General features: G+C 41.7%; 1 protein-coding gene across 1 annotated transcript in view; it reads right to left on the reverse strand.

Annotated features, from left to right (window-relative positions):
• arr (low-density lipoprotein receptor-related protein 6) overlaps nucleotides 1-22,911 on the reverse strand; it is a 258,989-nt gene that overhangs the window by 56,796 nt on the left and 179,282 nt on the right. The window contains exon 19 of the mRNA XM_071668200.1: nucleotides 7,682-7,947. Within this exon, the coding sequence (XP_071524301.1) occupies nucleotides 7,682-7,947 (266 nt within the window). The remainder of the gene's footprint in view (nucleotides 1-7,681; nucleotides 7,948-22,911) is intronic.

Below are 22,911 nucleotides of genomic sequence, written 5' to 3' on the forward strand. Positions count from 1 at the left end.
GATCAGGGTGTTTGAATGTGAGTAGGTGTAACCAAGATGAGAAGAAAGGAGAGATAGGTAGTAAGATAAATCATATGTTTGAGGAAAGAAATCTGGATGTTTTGGCTCTGATTAAAACGAAGTGCAAGGGTAAAGGAGGAAGAATGGTTTGTACGTGTTTATTCTTATGATTTATTCATATCTGTGATACCTGTTCCAACTGGAACTCCCTTAAGGGGGTTGCCATGGTAATAGAGTCTCCATAATTAGTGAACTCCAGTGCCATTTCTTAGACTCTAGTGCCTCATCCTCAACAGGTCACTGGCATAGGGCAACTCTAGCACAGTGTTTGCACAAGCACCTACCTAATGTTCCAAACAACTACTTCTACCTAATGCTCCTACTTACAACTTCTACCTAATCTTTCTCTCTACTTAATGCTCCTACCTACTACTTCTATCTACTGCTCCTACCATTTAGCTAAAAGGCATGGCTAGCACACAGTGCTCACCACAGGAAAATCTAGTAATGAAGAATAAGCTGTGCGAGTTAAATGTTCTCAAGTGCTATGTGAGACAAGGAAAGACTATGTTTGTGGACAGAATACCCATAGTCCTCACGCTGGTGAGGCAGAGGGAATGGCAGCTATCTGTATGAACTAGTAATTACCTATGTATTCAGAAAAACATGAAAAACCTAGCCTTTCCTAGAGGCCAGAGGAAATAACTATCTACCCATCTATCTATATCTCTGATGCCCATTTCCTCTAAAAACTCTGATCAAGAGGATGGCCACAGCAAAAGTGTCTCCACTTATCCCTGTCCTCACATAACTCACTCACATACAGCATTCCATGCATTCTTCCAACATTTTTCTCTCTCAAATACTCTTCCACTCTAACTGCCCATATCACAAACCCATTTAATTGCACTATCATACAATCTCCTTGTAAACTTCCAGTCTTATGCTCTTTCCACATGCCTAAATCACCTGCTCTACACTCCACAATTCATTCCGTTTGTACTCCCTGCCATACTAAATCTCTCACACATGCCCTCGCTTCTTTCTTCATTCCGTCTAGTCATAGCACAAGTTCCTCTCAAAAAGCTGATTTCCACAGCCTGAATTCTTGACCTCTGTGACTCATTCCATGCCCATCCTTCAGCTTCACAGGTCAGGGTTGGGAGGACTATGTTGTCCCTTAATCCTTTCTTCACTTCAATACTTACACCTCTACATTTCATTATTCTATGAAGGGACCCAGTGACTCTTCTATGCTGTACTGCTCTCTCCCTTATCTCTCCTTCTATGTCACCAAATGTACCCACAATAGCTCCTAAACACCTCAAGTCTCTCATCTCTTTCAGTCCTTCTCCCCCTATACCCAATTACACATTTTAGGACAGTTTCTTGTTTCCTTTTATAAGATTTTCCAAAATCAATACTTTCAATCTGTTTCCTTTCAAACAACATTACTTCACTTTTACTTGCATTTACCTTCAATCACATAGGCTTATATACATTATGAAACACACTTACAACCTTTTGCAAGGGAGGGAAGTTGCTAGAAGCAGTGAAAAGTTTTTAACCAGGATGTATGGCATGTGCACGAGTAGGAGGTGAGGAGAGTGATTAGTTCCTAAAGAATGACAGTCTACAGCAAGGGTGTGTTATGTCCCCAGGGCTGTTTAATTTGTTTACAGATGGGGCAGTTAGGAAGGTAAATGCAAGAGTGTTGGAGAGAAGGGCGAGTATCTAGTCTGTTGGGATGAGAGGGCCTTAGAAGTGAGTCGGTTGTTGTTCACCGATGATACAGCTCTAGTGGGTGATTTGAGTGAGAAACTGCAGAAGTTGGTGACTGAGTTTGAAAAAGCGTGTGAAAGAAGAGAGTTGAGAGTAAATGTGAATAAGAGCACGATTATTAGGTTCAGTAGGGTCGAGGGACAGGTTAATTGGGATGTTTGAATGGAGAAAAATTGGAGGAAGTGAAGGGTTTTAGATATCTGAGAGTGGACATGGAAGCAAATGAAACCATAGCAGCGGGAGTGAGTCACAGGGTAAGGGAAGGGGCGAAGGTTCTGGTCGCAGTGAAGAATGTGTGGAAGGAGAGAACATTATTTCGGAGCAAAAATGGGTGCGTTTGAAGGAAAGATAGTTCCAACAATGTTATATGGTTGCAAGGCATGGGCTATAGATAGGGTTGTACAGAGGAAGATGTATGTGTAAGTAATGAAAGGGTAAGAGAGGTGTGTGGAAATAAAAAGAGTGTGGTTGAGAGAGCAGAAGAGGGTGTGTTGAAATGCTTTGGACATATGGATAGAATGAGTGAGGAAATACTGACAAAGAGGATGTATGTGTCAGAGGTGGAGGGAAGAAGGAGAAGCGGGAAACCAAACTGGAGGGCGAGAGGCGTGCAAGGAATAGAGTGAACTGGAATGATGTGGTATACTAGGGTCGACGTGCTGTCAATGGACAGAACTAGGGCATGTGAAACGTCTAGGGTAAACCATGGAAAGGTCTGTTGGGCCTGGATGTGGACTGGGAGCGGTGGTTTCAGTGCACTGCACATGACAACTAGAGACTGAGTGAGAACAATTGTGGCCTTTTTTGTCTGTTTTCCTGATGCTACCTCGTAGAAGCAGAGGGGTAGTAATACTGTTTCCTGAGGGGCGGAGTAGCACCAGAAATGGATGAAGCCAAGCAAGTATGAATATGTACATGTGCATTTATGAATAAGTCTGTGTATGTGTATGCATATATATTGTATATGTGCATATATGGGTGTTTCTGTATGAATATGTGTATATGTGTATATGAGCTGTGGTTTCGGGGCATCATACATGACAGCTAGAGACTGAATGTGAACGAATGTGGCCTTTGTTGTCTTTTCCTAGCACTACCTCGCGCACATTTGGGGGAGGGGGTTGTTATTTCATGTGTGGAGGGTGGCAACAGGAATGAATAAGGGCAGACAGTATGAATTACGTACATGTGTATATATGTATATGTCTGTGTGTGTATATATATGTATACATTGAGATGTATAGGTATGTATATTTGTGTGTAGACATGTATGTATATACATGTGTATGTAGGTGGGCTGGGCCATTCTTTTGTCTGTTTCCTTGCGCTACCTCGCTGACGCGACAAAGTATAATAAAATATATTATCTATTATTCTATTTATTTTGCTTTGTCGCTGTCTCCCGCGTTAGCGAGGTAGCGCAAGGAAACAGAAGAAAGAATGGCCCAACCCACCCACATACACATGTATATACATACACGTCCACACACAAATATACATACCTATACATCTCAATGTATACATATATATACACACACAGACATAGACATATATACACATGTACACAATTCATACTGTCTGCCTTCACTCATTCATATATATATATATATACATATTTTTTTTTTTTTTGCGCTGTTTCCCGCGTTTGCGAGGTAGCGCAAGGAAACAGACAAAAGAAATGGCCCAACCCACCCCCCATACACATGTATATACATACGTCCACACACGCAAATATACATACCTACACAGCTTTCCATGGTTTACCCCAGTCGCTTCACATGCCCCGATTCAATCCACTGACAGCACGTCAAACCTGGTATACCACATCGGTCCAATGCACTCTATTCCTTGCCCGCCTTTCACCCTCCTGCATGTTCAGGCCCCGATCACTCAAAATCTTTTTCACTCCATCTTTCCACCTCTAATTTATTCTCCCACTTCTCCTCGTTCCCTCCACCTCTGACACATATATCCTCTTGGTCAATCTTTCCTCACTCTTTCTCTCCATGTGCCCAAACATTTCAAAACACCCTCTTCTGCTCTCTCAACCACGCTCTTTTTATTTCCACACATCTCTCTATAATAAAATATAATTAAATAAAATGTGTATATGAGTGGATAGGCCATCTCTTCGTCTGTTTCCTGGCACTACATCACTGATGAAGGAAACAGCAATTCAGTATAATAATAATAATAATAGGGGATAGGGGAGAAAGAATACTTCTCACGCATTCCTCACGTGTCGTAGAAGGCGACTAAAGGGGACGGGAGCGGGGGGCTAGAAACCCTCCCCTCCTTGTATTTTAACTTTCTAAACGGGGAAACAGAGGGAGTCATGCGGGGAGTGCTCATCCTCCTCGAAGGGGGTGTCTAAATGTGTGTAGATGTAACCAAGATGAGAAAAAAGGAGAGATAGGCAGTACGTTTGAGGAAAGGAACCTGGAGGTTTTGGCTCTGAGTGAAACGAAGCTCAAGGGTAAAGGGGAAGAGTGGTTTGGGAATGTCTTGGGAGTAAAGTCAGGGATTAGTGAAAGGACAAGAGCAAGGGAAGGAGTAGCACTACTCCTGAAACAGGAGTGGTGGGAGTATGTGATAGAGTGTAAGAAAGTAAGCTCTAGATTGATATGGGTAAAACTTAAAGTTGATGGAGAGAGATGGGTGATTATTGGTGCCTATGCACCTGGGTATGAAAAGGAAGATCATGAGAGGCAAGTGTTTTGGGAGCAGCTGAATGAGTGTTAGTGGTTTTGATGCACGAGACCTGGTTATAGTGATGGGTGATTTGAATGCAAAGGTGAGTAATGTGGTAGTTGAGGGAATAATTGGTATACATGGGGTGTTCAGTGTTGTAAATGGAAATGGTGAAGAGCTCGTAGATTTATGTGCTGAAAAAGGACTGGTGATTGGGAATACCTGGTTTAAAAAGAGAGATATACATAAGTATACATATGTAAGTAGGAGAGATGGCCAGAGAGCGTTATTGGATTACGTGGTAATTGATAGGCACGCAAAAGAGAGACTTTTGGATGTTAATGTGCTGAGAGGTGCAAATGGAGAGATGTCTGATCATTATCTTGTGGAGGCGAAGGTGAAGATTTGTAGAGGTTTTCAGAAAAGAAGAGAGAATGTTGGGGTGAAGAGAGTGGTGAGAGTAAGTGAGCTTGGGAAGGAGACTTGTGTGAGGAAGTACCAGGATAGACTGACCACAGAATGGAAAAAGGTGAGAACAAAGGAGGTAAGCGGAGTGGGGGGAGAATGGGATGTATTTAGGGAAGCAGTGATGGCTTGCACAAAAGATGCTTGTGGCATGAGAAGCGTGGGAGGTGGGCAGATTAGAAAGGGTAGTGAGTGGTGGGATGAAGAAGTAAGATTATTAGTGAAAGAGAAGAGAGAGGCATTTGGACGATTTTTGCAGGGAAATAATGCAAATGAGTGGGAGATGTATAAAAGAAAGAGGCAGGAGGTCAAGAGAAAGGTGCAAGAGGTGAAAAAGAGGGCAAATGAGAGTTGGGGTGAGGGAGTATCATTAAATTTTAGGGAGAATAAAAAGACCTTTTGGAAGGAGGTAAATAAAGTGCATATGACAAGGGAACAAATGGGAACTTCATTGAAGGGGGCTAATGGGGAGGTGATAACAAGTAGTGGTGATGTGAGAAGAAGATAGAATGAGTATTTTGAAGGTTTGCTGAATGTGTTTGATGATAGAGTGGCAGATATAGGGTGTTTTGGTAGGGGTGGTGTGCAAAGTGAGAGGGTTAGGGAAAATGATTTGGTAAACAGAGAAGAGGTGGCAAAAGCTTTGCGGAAGATGAAAGCCGGCAAGGCAGCGGGTTTGGATGGTATTGCAGTGGAATTCATTAAAAAAGGGGGATGATTGCATTGTTGACTGGTTGATAAGGTTATTTAATGTATGTATGATTCATGGTGAGGTGCCTGAGGATTGGCGGAATGCTTGCATGGTGCCATTGTACAAAGGCAAAGAGGATAAGAGTGAGTGCTCAAATTACAGAGGTATTATATGGGAGGGTATTGATTGAGAGGGTGAAGGCATGTAAAGAGCATCAGATTGGAGAAGAGCAGTGTGGTTTCAGAAGTGGTAGAGGAAGTGTGGATCAGGTGTTTCCTTTGAAGAATGTATGTGAGAAATACTTAGAAAAGCAAATGGATTTGTATGTAGCATTTATGGATCTGGAGAAGGCATATGATAGAGTTGATAGAGATGCTCTGTGGAAGGTATTAAGAATATATGGTGTGGGAGGCATGTTATTAGAAGCAGTGAAAAGTTTTTATCGAGGATGTAAGGCATGTGTACATGTAGGAATAGAGGAAAGTGATTGGTTCTCAGTGAATGTAGGTTTGCGGCAGGGGTGTGTGATGTCTCCATGGTTGTTTAATTTGTTTATGGATGGGGTTGTTAGGGAGGTGAATGCAAGAGTTTTGGAAAGAGGGGCAATTATGCAGTCTGTTGTGGATGAGAGAGCTTGGGAAGTGAGTCAGTTGTTGTTCGCTGATGATACAGCGCTGGTGGCTGATTCATGTAAGAAACTGCAGAAGCTGGTGACTGAGTTTGGTAAAGTGTGTGAAAGAAGAAAGTTAAGAGTAAATGTGAATAAGAGCAAGGTTATTAGGTAGAGTAGGTTTGAGGGACAAGTCAATTGGGAGGTAAGTTTGAATGGAGAAGAACTGGAGGAAGTGAAGTGTTTTAGATATTTGGGAGTGGATTTGGCAGTGGATGGAACCATGGAAGCAGAAGTGAATCATAGGGTGGGGGAGGGGGCAACAGTTCTGAGAGCGTAGAAAAATGTGTGGAAGTCAAGAACGTTCTCTTGGAAAGCAAAAATGGGTACGTTTGAAGGAATAGTGGTTCCAACAATGTTATATGGTTGCGAGGCATGGGCTATAGATAGAGTTGTGCGGAGGAGGGTGGATGTGTTGGAAATGAGATGTTTGAGGACAATATGTGGTGTGAGGTGGTTTGATCGAGTAAGTAATTAAAGGGTAAGAGAGATGTGTGGTAATAAAAAGACTGTGGTTGAGAGGGCAGAATAGGGTGTTTTGAAATGGTTTGGTCACATGGAAAGAATGAGTGAGGAAAGATTGACAAAGAGGATATATGTGTCAGAGGTGGAGGGAACAAGAAGAAGTGGGGGACCAAATTGGAGGTGGAAAGATGGAGTGAAAAAGATTTTGAGTGATCAGGGCCTGAACATGTAGGTGGGTGAAAGGTGTGCAAGGAATAGAGTGAATTGGAATGATGTGGTATACCGGGGTTGACGTGCTGTCAATGGATTGAACCAGGGCATGTGAAGCGTCAGGAGTAAACCATGGAAAGTTTTGTGGGGCCTGGATGTGGAAAGGGAGCTGTGGTTTCGGTGCATTATACATGACAGCTAGAGACCGAGTGTGAACAAATGTGGCCTTTGTTGTCTTTTCATAGCGCTACCTCGCGCACATGCGGGGGAGGGGGTTTTCATTACATGTGTAGCGGGGTGGCGACGGGAATGAATAAGGGCAGACAGTATGAATTATGTATATGTCTGTGTGTGTATACATATATGTAGACATTGAGATGTATAGGTATGTATATGTGCGTGTGTGGATGTGTATGTATATACATGTGTATGTGGGTGGGTTGGGACATTCTTTTGTCTGTTTCCTTTGGCTACCTTGCTAATGCGGGAGACAGTGAAAAAGTATAATAAATAAAAATAAATAATAATAATAATGAAATAGAAATGTAACATATCTGATAATATCTAATACTATCATTTCAAGATCACAGGCTTATAGGAATTTCATAAATATTTCTTATTTCTAATAACATGACTGCACTTTTCACTATAACAAAATCTGTGCCTGGAAAGCATAACTGATTTTTCTACAATGATTTGCTCAATACCTGTCCTCTCCATTGGTTGTGGCAGTTTCAATACGCTTTGTGGCTGTGTCAGCCCAAAAGAGAAAGTTGTCCTTAACATCCACAGTTAATGCTGAGGGCTCCTCTAGACCTTCTGTGATGATCTTCCGGCGATGAAGGCCATCTATATGAGCCTGCTCAATCAGTGGTGGAGAGACCATGTTAGTAAAGAAGAGAAGCCCAAGCACGGGGTGAACAGCTAATGAGCGTGGCTGATCCTCTCCTTCTTGCCCAATGATACCACCAACCTGTATATAACAAAATGGTTAAGCTATCAATATGGTAAATAAACTTTAAGACTCTGTACTCATCTGATCCTCCACTCCTATCTTTTTTTTTTTTTTTTTTTTTTTTTTTTTTTTTTTTTTTAGTAATCCAATCCTACAAAGTCAGTTAAGGTAAGGAAACATCTATGCCTTCATTGATAACGTACATAAGCTTTAGACCTTAACCCCTCCCCTCACCTATTTCTTTTCAATGTTCCAAAAATCATTTGTAAATGCTATTCTAAAATGTATACATATACAAAAAGCAACACATAAAATATCAAATTTGAAATGTTAATATTGAAGAAAATATTACATAATGATATACATAGTGTCTAAGTTATCACAACAAATATTAAAATAATTTTAAAAGATAGAGTATGTGCTTTTAAGAACTTTAGATCATAGAAGACATTAGAAACAACAAAGAAAAATGACAGCTAGTCAAAGAAATGTATAAAAGCTATCATTTCATCACTTTTGGTAAAGGTAACATTTACTACTTCCATTATCTTGTGATACTGCTGTCATACTTTGCTTTACATACCTGCTTGCCTTTTTGACTTCCATGTCAACAAGATCATTGCTATATTATGGAAACTTAGGAAATATGGATACATATTCTGATATTCATTAGTTGCGTAAATGACAGAGTTATAAACAGCAAAAGCAAATGATTGGGCAAACACAATAAAAAGTAAAGAAACTTTACTATGGTCAACCCCACAGCATCAGTTCAACTATCCAAGTCAGAGCTTGCAAAATCTTGAATCATTATCTATATTGTGTGTCTGTATAGTCATCATTGCCATGTCATCATTACTCAGTATACTTAAAGTAAAAACAGAGTGGTAGAGAAGGAATAAACCAGGTACTTGCACCCCTTTTAAGATACTTTTTGCAATGATTTTTTTTGCTGGACTGCACCAATTAGAGCTTTTCTCATCACAAGAGGTATTACCTTCACTTCTTTTGTCTGCAAAGTCATCACTATCATATTCAACATCACACAGCATACTGGGGTGAAACTCACCATGCTGTCATCTGCAGATGTAAATAAGTGCTTATTCTTCTTAACTCTAGATTTTCCTGTGGTGAGCACTATGTGCTTGCCCTGCCTTTTGACAAAATGGTAGAATCAGTCCATAAAAGTCGTAGGAAGGAAGATTTAGGCAGGGGCATTAAGTAGAAACATTAAGTCGAAGTAGTAGGTAGGAGCATCAGACAGTGGTAGTCAACAGGAATATTAGGTAAGTGCCTCTGCAAACACTTTGATAGACTTGCCCTCTGCCAGTGGCCTGTTAAGGGTGAGGCACTAAAGGCTAAGAAGCAGCACGGGAATTCTTTAGTTATGGAGAGTCTGTTGCCATTGCCACCCCTTTGAGGGAGTTCCAAATGGAACAGGTACTAGGGACACAGATAGATCGACAGACAGATAGATAGATAGATAAATAGATAGACAGCTCATAATGCCATCCACCAAGAAAAATGACCCTACTATAATTTTGTCTGCTGGCATTAAAAAAAAACCTGATCTGGAACCCCACAGGAGTTATTTTGGGATAAAAATTTTCAGAATATGAGTGACCCGAGTTAACTTGGAACAACAATCGTTTATACAAAAGCTCAGCTCAAGTATACCCAGGATGCTAAGGGAATATTTCAATATATGGCATAGGATACTTCTTTTACGTACTAATTCATCTAAAACATGACAAGCCATTACATATATCTTGTGAAGAATAATTCATGCACAATCATCTTACTATTGAACTTAAAATTACTACCTGACAAATGCAGATGCAAATCACTCATTTAAAGTACATTTTTCCCTCAGGAACATGTTTTCTAATCACTGTCAAATGCCTATCAATTCATTAGCAAGTTGTTGCATGATTTGGCCTACATCAGTAAGACCTTAACAATAGTAGGCCAAATAAAGCAACAATTGAGAGTATTTATGTATTTATATAGGGCAGACAAGTAAATCTGTAATGAAGAGGTGTTATTGGCACCGTCGATAGTGCGCAGGGATGATCAAAACATGCAATCTAATCAGTCATGAAAATGATCATCCCCATAGATCTTGAAAGTCCTGTTATTTTATACCCCTCTGCTGATTACGCCATATGCAACATCACTGAATCTTTCTTAACTTCTAATACTAAGAACTTTAATTTGTCCCAACGCAATTCTAAAGCCCATCCTAGCAGTAACCAAATCATTATAAGAGAACTGACAAAAAACGAAAACATGAAAAAAGTTGTTCAAGACACACACAGCTACCCAGGTCAGACCCCACCACGTGACACCCTTAATTGCTCTCCCTTACAACGGTTACAGTTAGACAAAGCAAACAGTGCTTGGTCTATAAAAATTGGTGTTAGATGGAAGGAATCAAGCATGATGTTGGGATTTAAATAATTTTGTTAAGCACTGGTACCTGATGAGACGAATTGTCACCCTGAAACATGTCGTGCCACACATATAGAAAACTTACGTTTAATAAAATTGGATGAACTCCTACTGACACATGTAATTGTATATATATATGTATGTATAACAAGTAGTGGTGATGTGAGAAGGAGATGGAGTGAGTATTTTGAAGGTTTGTTGAATGTGTTTGATGATAGAGTAGATATAGGGTGTTTTGGTCAAGGTGGTGTGCAAAGTGAGAGGGTTAGGGAAAATGATTTGATAAACAGAGAAGAGGTAGTAAAAGCTTTGCGGAAGATGAAAGCTGGCAAGGCAGCGGGTTTGGATGGCATTACAGTGGAATTTATTAAAACGGGGTGACTGTATTGTTACCCGACTGGTTGGTAAGGTTATTTAATGTATGTATGACTCATGGTGAGGTGCCTGAGGATTGGTGGAATGCTTGCATAGTGCCATTGTACAAAGGCAAAGGGGATAAAAGTGAGTGCTCAAATTACTGAGGTATAAGTTTCTTGAGTATTCCTGGGAAATTATATGGGAGGGTATTGACTGAGATGGTGAAGGAATGTACAGAGCATCAGACTGGGGAAGAGCAGTGTGGTTTCAGAAGTGGTAGAGGATGTGTGGATCAGGTGTTTGCTTTGAAGAATGTATGTGAGAAAAACTTAGAAAAGCAAATGGATTTGTATGTAGCATTTATGGATCTGGAGAAGGCATATGATAAGAGTTGATAGAGATGCTCTGTGGAAGGTATTAAGAATATATGGTGTGGGAGGCAAGTTGTTAGAAGCAGTGAAAAGTTTTTATCGAGGATGTAAGGCATGTGTGTGTAGGAAGAGAGGAAAGTGACTGGTTCTCAGTGAATGTAGGTTTGCGGCAAGGGTGTGTGATATCTCCATGGTTGTTTAATTTGTTTATGGATGGGGTTGTTAGGGTGGTGAATGCAAGTATGCAGTCTGTTGTGGATGAGAGAGCTTGGGAAGTGAGTCAGTTGTTGTTTGCTGATGATACAGCACTGATGGCTGATTTGCGTGAAAAACTGCAGAAACTGGTGATTGAGTTTGGTAAAGTGTGTGAAAGAAGAAAGCTGAGAGTAAATGTGAATAAGAGCAAGGTTATTAGGTAGAGTAGGGTTGAGGGACAAGTCAAATGGGAGGTAAGTTTGAATGGAGAAAAACTGGAGGAAGTAAAGGTTTTAGATATCTGGGAGTGGATTTGGCAGTGGATGGAACCATGGAAGTGGAAGTGAATCATAGGGTGAGGGAGGGGGTGAAAGTTCTGGGAGCGTTGAAGAATGTGTGGAAGTCGAGAACATTATCTCGGAAAGCAAAAATGGGTATGTTTGAAGGAATAGTGATTCCAACAATATTATATGGTTGCGAGGCGTGGGCTATGGATAGAGTTGTGCGGAGGAGGGTGGATGTGCTGGAAATGAGATGTTTGAGGACAATATGTGGTGTGAGGTGGTTTGATCAAGTAAGTAATAATAGGGTAAGAGAGATGTGTGGTAATAAAAAGAATGTGGTTGAGAGAGCAGAGGAGGGTGTTTTGAAACGGTTTGGTCATATGGAGAGAATGAGTGAGGAAAGATTGCCAAAGAGGATATATGTGTCAGAGGTGGAGGGAACGAGGAGAAGTGGGAGACCAAATTGGAGGTGGAAAGATGGAGTGAAAAAGATTTTGTGTGATCAGGGCCTGAACATGCAAGAGGGTGAAAAGCATGCAAGGAATAGAGTGAATTGGAATGATGCGATATACCGGGGTCAAAGTGCTGTCAATGAATTGACCCAGGGCATGTGAAGCGTCTGGGGTAAACCATGGAAAGTTCTGTGGGGCCTGGATGTGGAAAAGGAGCTGTGGTTTCAGTGCATTATACATGACAGCAAGAGATTGAGTGTGAACAAATGTGGCCTTTGTTGTCTTTTCCTAGCTCTACCTCATGCACATTCGGGGGAGGGGGTTGTATTTCATGTGTGGCGACAGCAAGAGATTGAGTGTGAACGAATGTGACCTTTGTTGTCTTTTCCTAGCTCTACCTCATGCACATGCGGGGGAGGGGGTTGTATTTCATGTGTGGCGAGGTGGCGATGGGAATGAATAAAGGCAGACAGTATGAATTATGTACAAGTGTATATATGTATATGTCTGTGTGTGTATATATATATATGTGTAGGTTGATATGTATAAGTATGTATATTTGCGTGTGTGGACGTGTATGTACATATATGTGTATGTGGGTTGGTTGGGCCATTCTTTCGTCTGTTTCCTTGCGCTACCTCGCTAAGGCAGGAGACAGCGACAAAGCAAAATATTTAAATAAAATGAATAAAAAAATAAACATATCCCTGGGGATAGGGGAGAAAGAATACTTCCCACACATTCCTGGTGTGTCGCAGAAGGCAACTAAAGGGGATGGGAACAGGGGGGCTAGAAACTCTCCCCTCCTTGTATTTTAAATTTCTAAAAGGGGAAACAGAAAAAGGAGTCACGCAGGGAGTGCTCATCCTCCTCGAAGGCTCAGATTGGGGTATCTAAATGTAAGTGGATGTAACCAAGATGAGAAAAAAGGAGATATAGGGAGTATGTTTGAGGAAAGGAACCTGGATGTTTTGGCTCTGAGTGAAACGAAGCTCAAGGGTAAAGGGAAAGAGTGTTTTGGGAATGTCTTGGGAGTAAAGTCGGGTTGGTTAGATGACAAGAGTAAAGGAAGGAGTAGCACTACTCCTGAAGCAGGAGTTGTGGGAGTATGTTACAGTGTAAGAAAGTAAACTCTAGATTGATATGGGTAAAACTGAAAGTGGATGGAGAGAGATGGGTGATTATTGGTGCCTATGCACCTGGGCATGAGAAGAAAGATCATGAGGCAACGATTTTGGGAGCAACTGAGCGAGTGTGATAGCAGTTCTGATGCATGAGACCGGGTTATATAACAGTGATGGGCGATTTGAATACAAAGGTGAGCAATGTGGCTGTTAAGGGTACAACTGGTGTACATTGGGTGTTCAGTGTTGTAAATGGAAATGGTGAAGAGCTTGTAGATTTGTGTGCTGGAAAAGGACCAGTGATTGGGAACACGTGGTTTAAAAAGAGAGATATATATAAGTATACGTATGTAAGTAAGAGAGATGGCCAGAGAGCATTATTGGATTACGTGTTAATTGATAGGTGCATGAGAGAGAGACTTTTGGATGTTAATGTGCTGAGAGGTGCAACTGGAGGGATGTCTAAAAATTATCTTGTGGAGGCAAAGGTGAAGATTTGTGGAGGTTTTCAGAAAAGAAGAGAGAATGTTGGGGTGAAGAGTGGTGAGAGTAAGTGAGCTTGGAAAGGAGACTTGTGTGAGGAAGTACCAAGAGAGATTGAGTGCAGAATGGAAAAAAGTAAGAACAAATGACGTAAGGGGAGTGGGGGAGGAATGGGATGTATTTAGGGAAACAGTGATGGCTTGCGCAAAAGATGCCTGTGGCATGAAAAAGGTGGGAGGTGGGCAGATTAGAAAAGGTAGTGAGTGGTGGAAAGAAGAAGTAAGAGTGTTAGTGAAAGAGAAGAGAGAGGCATTTGGACAATTTTTGCAGGGAAAAAATGCAATTGAGTGGGAGATGTGTAAAAGAAAGAGACAGAAGGTCAAGAGAAAGGTGCAAGAGGTGAAAAAGAGGGCAAATGAGAGTTGGGGTGAGAGAGTATCATTAACTTTTAGGGAGACTAAAAAGATGTTCTGGAAGGAGGTAAATAAAGTGCGTAAGACAAGGGAGCAAATGGGAACTTCAGTGAAGGGCGCAAATGGGGAGGTGATAACAAGTAGTGGTGATGTGAGAAGGAGATGGAGTGAGTATTTTGAAGGTTTGTTGAATGTGTTTGATGATAGAGTGGCAGATATAGGGTGTTTTGGTTGAGGTGGTGCGCGAAGTGAGAGGGTTAGGGAAAATGATTTGGTAAAGAGAGAAGAGGTAGTAAAAGCTTTGCGGAAGATGAAAGCCGGCAAGGCAGCAGGTTTGGATGGTATTGAAGTGGAATTTATTAAAAAAGGGGGTGACTGTATTATTGACTAGTTGGTAAGGTTATTTAATGTATGTATGACTCATGGTGAGGTGCCTGAGGATTGGCGGAATGCGTGCATAGTGCCATTGTACAAAGGCAAAGGGGATAAGAGTGAGTGCTCAAATTTCAGAGGTATAAGTTTGTTGAGTATTCCCGGTAAATTATATGGGAGGGTATTGATTGAGAGGGTGAAGGCATGTACAGAGCATCAGATTGGGGAAGAGCAGTGTGGTTTCAGAAGTGGTAGAGGATGTGTGGATCAGGTGTTTGCTTTGAAGAATGTATGTGAGAAATACTTAGAAAAGCAAATGGATTTGTATGTAGCATTTATGGATCTGGAGAAGGCATATGATAGAGTTGATAGAGATGCTCTGTGGAAGGTATTAAGAATATATGGTGTGGGAGGCAAGTTGTTAGAAGCAGTGAAAAGTTTTTATCGAGGATGTAAGGCATGTGTACGGGTAGGAAGAGAGGAAAGTGACTGTTTCTCAGTGAATGTAGGTTTGCGGCAGGGGTGTGTGATGTCTCCATGGTTGTTTAATTTGTTTATGGATGGGGTTGTTAGGGAGGTGAAAGCAAGAGTTTTGGAAAGAGGGGCAAGTATGAAGTCTGTTGTGGATGAGAGAGCTTGGGAAGTGAGTCAGTTGTTGTTCGCTGATGATACAGCGCTGGTGGCTGATTCATGTGAGAAACTGCAGAAGCTGGTGACTGAGTTTGGTAAAGTGTGTAAAAGAAGAAAGTTAAGAGTAAATGTGAATAAGAGCAAGGTTATTAGGTACAGAAGGGTTGAGGGTCAAGTCAATTGGGAGGTAAGTTTGAATGGAGAAAAACTGGAGGAAGTAAAGTATTTTAGATACCTGGGAGTGGATCTGGCAGCAGATGGAACCATGGAAGCGGAAGTGGATCATAGGGTAGGGGAGGGGGCGAAAATCCTGGGAGCCTTGAAGAATGTGTGGAAGTCGAGAACATTATCTCGGAAAGCAAAAATGGGTATGTTTGAAGGAATAGTGGTTCCAACAATGTTGTATGGTTGCGAGGCATGGGCAATGGATAGAGTTGTGTGCAGGAGGGTGGATGTGCTGGAAATGAGATGTTTGAGGACAATGTGTGGTGTGAGGTGGTTTGATCGAGTAAGTAACGTAAGGGTAAGAGAGATGTGTGGAAATAAAAAGAGCGTGGTTGAGAGAGCAGAAGAGGGTGTTTTGAAATGATTTGGGCACATGGAGAGAATGAGTGAGGAAAGATTGACCAAGAGGATATATGTGTCGGAGGTGGAGGGAACTAGAAGTGGTACACCAAATTGGAGGTGGAAAGATGGAGTGAAAAAGATTTTGTGTGATCGGGCCCTGAACATGCAGGAGGGTGAAAGGAGGGCAAGGAATAGAGTGAATTGGATCGATGTGGTATACCGGGGTTGACGTGCTGTCAGTGGATTGAATCAGGGAATGTGAAGCGTCTGGGGTAAACCATGGAAAGCTGTGTAGGTATGTATATTTGTGTGTGTGGGCGTGTATGTATATACATGTGTATGGGGGTGGGTTGGGCCATTTCTTTCCTCTGTTTCCTTGCGCTACCTCGCAAATGCGGGAGACAGCGACAAAAAAAAAAAAAAGTCAACAATACAGTCACCCCCTTTTTTAATAAATTCCACTGCAATATCATCCAAACCCACTGCCTTGCTGGCTTTCATCTTCCGCAAAGCTTTTACTACCTCTTCTCTGTTTACCAAATCATTCTCCCTAACCCTCTCACTTTGCACACCACCTCGACCAAAACACCCTATATCTGCCACTTTATCATCAAACACATTCAACAAACCTTCAAAATACTCACTCCATCTCCTTCTCACATCACCACTACTTGTTATCACCTCCCCATTAGCCCCCTTCACTGAAGTTCCCATTTGCTCCCTTGTCTTACGCACTTTATTTACCTCCTTCCACATATTTATACATATGTGCATATGTAAAGTGTGTGAAAGAAGAAAGTTAAGAGTAAGTGTGAATAAGAGCAAGGTTATTAGGTACTGTAGGGTTGAGGGTCAAGTCAATTGGGAGGTAAGTTTGAATGGAGAAAAACTGGAAGAAGTAAAGTGTTTTAGATATCTGGGAGTGGATCTGGCAGCAGATGGAACCATGGAAGTGGAAGTGAATCATAGGGTGGGGGAGGGGGCAAAAATCCTGGGAGCCTTGAAGAATGTGTGGAAGTCGAGAACATTATCTTGGAAAGCAAAAATGGGTATGTTTGAAGGAATAGTGGTTCCAACAATGTTGTATGGTTGCGAGGCATGGGCTATGGATAGAGTTGTGCACAGGAGGGTGGATGTGCTGGAAATGAGATGTTTGAGGACAATGTGTGGTGTGAAGTGGTTTGATCGAGTAAGTAATGTAAGGGTAAGAGAGATGTGTGGAAATAAAAAGAGCATGGTTGAGACAGCAGAAGAGGGTGTTTTGAAATGGTTTGGGCACATGGGGAGAATGAGTGAGGAAAGATTGACCAAGAGGATATATGTGTCGGAGGTGGAGGGAACGAGGAGAAGTGGGAGACCAAATTGGAGGTGGAAAGATGGAGTGAAAAAGATTTTGTGTGATCAGGGCCTGAACATGCAGGAGGGTGAAAGGAGGGCAAGGAATAGAGTGAATTGGATCGATGTGGTATACCAGGGTTGACATGCTGTCAGTGGATTGAATCAGGGCATGTAAAGCGTCTGGGGTAAACCATGGAAAGTTGTGTGGGGCCTGGATGTGGAAAGGGAGCTGTGGTTTCGGGCATTATTGCATGACAGCTAGAGACTGAGTGTGAACGAATGGGGCCTTTGTTGTCTTTTCCTAGTGCTACCTCGCACACATGAGGGGGGAGGGGGATGGTATTCCATGTGTGGCGAGGTGGCGACGGGAATGAATAAAGGCAGACAGTGTGAATTGTGTGCATGGGTATATATGTATGTGTCTGTGTGTGTATATATATGTGTACATTGAGATGTATAGGTATGTACATTTGCGTGTGTGGAAGTGTATGTATATACATTGTGTATGGGGGTGGGTTGGGCCATTTCTTTCGTCTGTTTCCTTGCGCTACCTCGCAAACGCGGGAGACAGCGACAAAGCAAAATAAATATAAATATGTGCATATAAATGTGCATATACATATGTATACATACATACATTATATATACACATGTATACACTTGTCTTCATCCATTCCTAACACCACCCCACCCATAAAAAAACAGCAAAAGTGCATAAAGGAAAAGAAAGGATAACATACACATTCTCTTTTCTAACCCACATCCAACTGCTGACCCCTGCATCAGCAAGGTAAACCAGAAAACAAAGAAAGGCAATATCCATTCACTCCCATTCTCTAACAATCATGTGTAAGTGAAACCACAGTTCCTTAACCACATCCACACCCCACAGACATTTCTATGGTTTACCCCAGACATTTTACATGCCCTGGTTCATATAAACTCGAGTAAATCTCTTTTTTCAAACTTGGTATTCCCAATCACCAGTCTTTTTGCAGCATACAACTCCACAAGCTCTTCACCATTTCCAGTCATAACAGTCAACACCTAATGTGCTCCAATCACACCCTCAACTGCCACATTAGTTAATTTTTGCATTTACCATCAGTAATACCTGTCTTACAAATCAAAACTGCTGACACACTCACTTAACTACTCCGAAAACACATCTCTTGCCAACCACTTTCAGTTTTAACCACATCAATCTAGAATTTATTTCCTTACACTCTATCACACACTCCTAAAGCCCTGCTTCTAAAGCAGTGCTACTCCTTCCTAATTATCTTTTTCACCAACCCCTGACTACTCCTAAGGTGTTTCCCTGCCATTCCTCTCCATTACCCTTGAGTTTTGTTTCACTCAGAGCCAGAACATCCAGGTTTCTTTCCTTTTGTTTCACTCAGAGCCAGAACATCCAGGTTTCTTTCCTAAAACATACCACCTATCTCTCCTTTCTTCTCATCCTGGTTACATCCACACACATTCAGTAACCCCAGTCTGAGCCTTTGGATGGTACTAACAAAAATACACTTGTTATCTAATACACCTGTTATTTGTCATGTGGGTACTAAAAATGTAATGAAGGAGAAATAAGAGTTGTAGCAGAAATATCTCCAGCTTATTCAACATTTCCACACAAACTAATAATAATATGATTTCAGGAGTTTTTCCTAGGATCAGTACCAGGAACATCTTAGTAAAGCATGCAGTCTAAATAAGATCTGTGAACCTTTGTTATAAGAAGAGAGCAGAGTTCATAAACTTATGGAAGCATTTGTACATGCAGTCTCACGGTTTATGATGGACAACTGAATGAAGTGAAAGCAACACATTTTGGTAAGCTCCTTTTAGTGAGTCTAAACAGGGGTTTTCTAAGGGAAAAAATGACGCCCATATGAAGCAGACCTAGACTCATCTATAATTAAACACTGAAATAAGTCTTTATCATATCTATTTATTTATCATACTTTGTCGCTGTCTCCCGCGTTAGTGAGGTAGCGCAAGGAAACAGACGAAAGAATGGCCCAGCCCACCTACATACACATGTACATACATAAACGTCCACACACAGCACATATACATACCTATACATTTCAACATATACATATATATACATACACAGACATATACATATATACACATGTACATAATTCATACTTGCTGCCTTTATTCATTCCCGTTGCCACTCCACCACACATGAAATGACAACCCCCTCCCCCCACATGCGTGCGAGGTCGCGCTAGGAAAAGACAACAAAGGCCACATTACTTCACACTCAGTCTCTAGCTGTCATGTATAATGCACAGAAACCACAGCTCCCTTTCCACATCCAGGCCCCACAAAACTTTCCATGGTTTACCCCAGACGCTTCACATGCCCTAGTTCAATCCACTGACAGCACGTCCACCCCGGTATACCACATCATTCCAATTCACTCTATTCCTTGCATGCCTTTCACCCTCCTGCATGTTGAGGACCCAATCAATCAAAATCTTTTTCACTCCATCTTTCCACCTCCAACTTGGTCTTCCACTTCTCCTAGTTCCCTCCACCTCTGACACATATATTCTCTTGGTCAATCTTTCCTCACTCATTCTCTCCATCTGACCAAACCATTTCAAAACACCCTCTTCTGCTCCCTCAACCACACTCTTTTCATTACCACACATCTCTCTTACCCTTTCATTACATACTCGATCAAACCACCTCACACCACATGTTATCCTCAAACATCTCATTTCCAACACATCTACCCTCCTCTGCACAACACTATCTATAGCCCATGCCTCGCAACCATATAACATTGTTAAAACCTCTATTCCTTCAAGCATACCCATTTTTGCTTTCCAAGATAATGTTCTCAACTTCCACGCATTTTTTAACGCTCCCAGAACTTTCACCCTCTCCCCCGCCCTGTGACTCACTTCCGCTTCCATGGTTAGATCCACTGCCAAATCCACTCCCAGATATCTAAAACACTTCACTTCCTCCAGTTTTTCTCCAATCAAACTTACCTCCCAATTGACTTGTCCCTCAACCCTACTGTACCTAATAACCTTGCTCTGATTCACATTTACTCTTGGCTTTCTTCTTTCACACACTTTACCAAACTCAGTCACCAGTTTCTGCAGTTTCTCGCCCAAATCAGCCACCAGCACTCTATCATCAGCGAACAACAACTGATTCACTTCCCAAGTTCTCTCATCCACAACAGACTGCATACTTGCCCCTCTTTCCAAAACTCTTGCATTCACCTCCCTAACAACCCCATCCATAAACAAATTAAACAACCATGGAGACATCATGCACCCCTGCCACAAACCAAAATTCACCGAGAACCAATAACTTTCCTCTCTTCCTGCTTGTACACATGCCTCACATTCTCAATAAAAACTTTTCACTGCTTCTAGCAACTTGCCTCCTACACCATATATTCTTAATACCTTCCACAGAGCATCTCTATCAACTCTGTCACATGCCTTCTCCAGATCCATACATGCTACATACAAATCCATTTGCTTTTCTAGGTATTTCTCACATACATTTTTCAAAGCAAACACCTGATCCACACATCCTCTACCGCTTCTGAAACCACACTGCTCTTCCCCAATCTGATGCTCTGTGCATGCCTTTACCCTCTCAATCAATACCCTCACATATAATTTCCCAGGAATACTCAACAAACTTATACCTCTGTAATTTGAGCACTCACCTTTATCCCCTTTGCCTTTGTACAATGGCACTATGCATGCGTTCACTCAATCCAAAGGCACCTCACCATTAGTCATACATACATTAAATATCCTTACCAACCAGTCAACAACAAAGTCACCCCCTTTTTTCATAAATTCCACTGCAATACCATCCAAACCGACTGCCTTGCTGGCTTTCATCTTCCGCAAAGCTTTTACTACCTCTTCTCTGTTTACCAAGTCATTCTCCCTAACCTTCTCACTTGGCACACCACCTCGACCAAAGCACCCTATATCTGTCACTCTATCATCTAACACATTCAACAAACCTTCAAAATACTTATTCCATCTTCTTCTCACATCACCACTACTTGTTATCACCTCCCCATTAGCCCCCTTCACTGAAGTTCCCATTTGTTCTCTTGTCTTATGCACTTTATTTACCTCATTCCAAAACATATTATTCTCCCTACAAATTATGATACTCTCTCACCCCAACTCTCACTTGCCCTCTTTTTCAACTCTTACACCTTTCTCTTGACCTCCTCCCTCTTTCTTTTTTACATCTCACAGTCATTTGCACTATTTCCCAGCAAAAATCGTCCAAATATCTCTCTCTTCTCTTTCACTAATAATCTTACTTCTTCATCCCACCACTCACTACCCTTTTTCAATCTGCCCACCTCCCACACTTTTCATGCCACAAGCATCTTTCGCACAAGCCATCACTGCTTCCCTAAATACATACCATTCCTCCCCCACTCCCCTTACATCCTTTGCTCTCACCTTTTTCCATTCTGCACTCAGTCTCTCCTGGTACTTCCTCACACAAGTCTCCTTCCCAAGCTCACTTACTCTCACCACTCTCTTCATCCCAACATTCTCTCTTCTTTTCTGAAAACCTCTACAAATCTTCACCTTTGCCTCCACAAGATAATGATCAGACATCCCTCCAGTTGCACCTCTCAGCACATTAACATCCAAAAGTCTCTCTTTCGCGTGCCTATCAAATAACACGTAATCCAATAATACTCTCTGGCCATCTCTCCTACTTAAATACGTATACTTATGTATATCTCTCTTTCTAAACCAGGTATTCCCAATCACCAGTCCTTTTTCAGCACACAAATCTACAAGCTCTTCATCATTCCCAATAACACTGAATGCCCCATGTACACCAATTATTCCCTTAACTGCCACATTACTCACCTTTGCATTCAAATCACCCATCACTATAACCAGGTCTCGTGCATCAAAACTACTAACACACTCACTCAGCTGCTCCCAAAACACTTGCCTCTCATGATCTTTCTTCTCATGACCAGGTGCATACGCACCAATAATCACCCATCTCTCTCCATCCACTTTCAGTTTTACCCATATCAATCTAGAGTTTACTTTCTTACACTCTATCACATACTCCTAAAACTCCTGTTTCATGAGTAATGCTACTCCTTCCCTTGCTCTTGTCCTCTCACCAACCCCTAACTTTACTCTCAAAACATTCTCAAACCACTCTTCCCCTTTACCCTTGAGCTTCGTTTCACTTAGAGCCATATCATCCAGGTTCCTTTCCTCAAACATACTACCCTTCTCACCTTTTTTCTCATCTTGGTTACATCCACACACATTTAGAAACCCCAATCTGAGCCTTCCAGGAGGATGAGCACTCCCCACATGACTCCTTCTTCTGTTTCCCCTTTTAGAAAGTTAAAATACAAGGAGGGGAGAGTTTCTAGCCCCCCTGCTCCCGTCTCCTTTAGTCGCCTTCTACGACACGTGAGGAATGTGTGGGAAGTATTCTTTCTCCCCTATCCCTAGTCTTATCTATCTACATCTCTGGTGCCTGAGGATTGGCGGAATGCGTGCATAGTGCCATTGTACAAAGGCAAAGGGGATAAGAGTGAGTGCTCAAATTACAGAGGTATAAGTTTGTTGAGTATTCCTGGTAAATTATATGGGAGGGTATTGATTGAGAGGGTGAAGGCATGTACAGAGCATCAGATTGGGGAAGAGCAGTGTGGTTTCAGAAGTGGTAGAGGATGTGTGGATCAGGTGTTTGCTTTGAAGAATGTATGTGAGAAATACTTAGAAAAGCAAATGGATTTGTATGTAGCATTTATGGATCTGGAGAAGGCATATGATAGAGTTGATAGAGATGCTCTGTGGAAGGTATTAAGAATATATGGTGTGGGAGGCAAGTTGTTAGAAGCAGTGAAAAGTTTTTATCGAGGATGTAAGGCATGTGTACGT

This window comes from Panulirus ornatus, chromosome 2 (assembly GCF_036320965.1).
Source record: "Panulirus ornatus isolate Po-2019 chromosome 2, ASM3632096v1, whole genome shotgun sequence".
In the NCBI taxonomy this organism is placed as follows: Eukaryota; Metazoa; Arthropoda; class Malacostraca; order Decapoda; family Palinuridae; genus Panulirus; species Panulirus ornatus.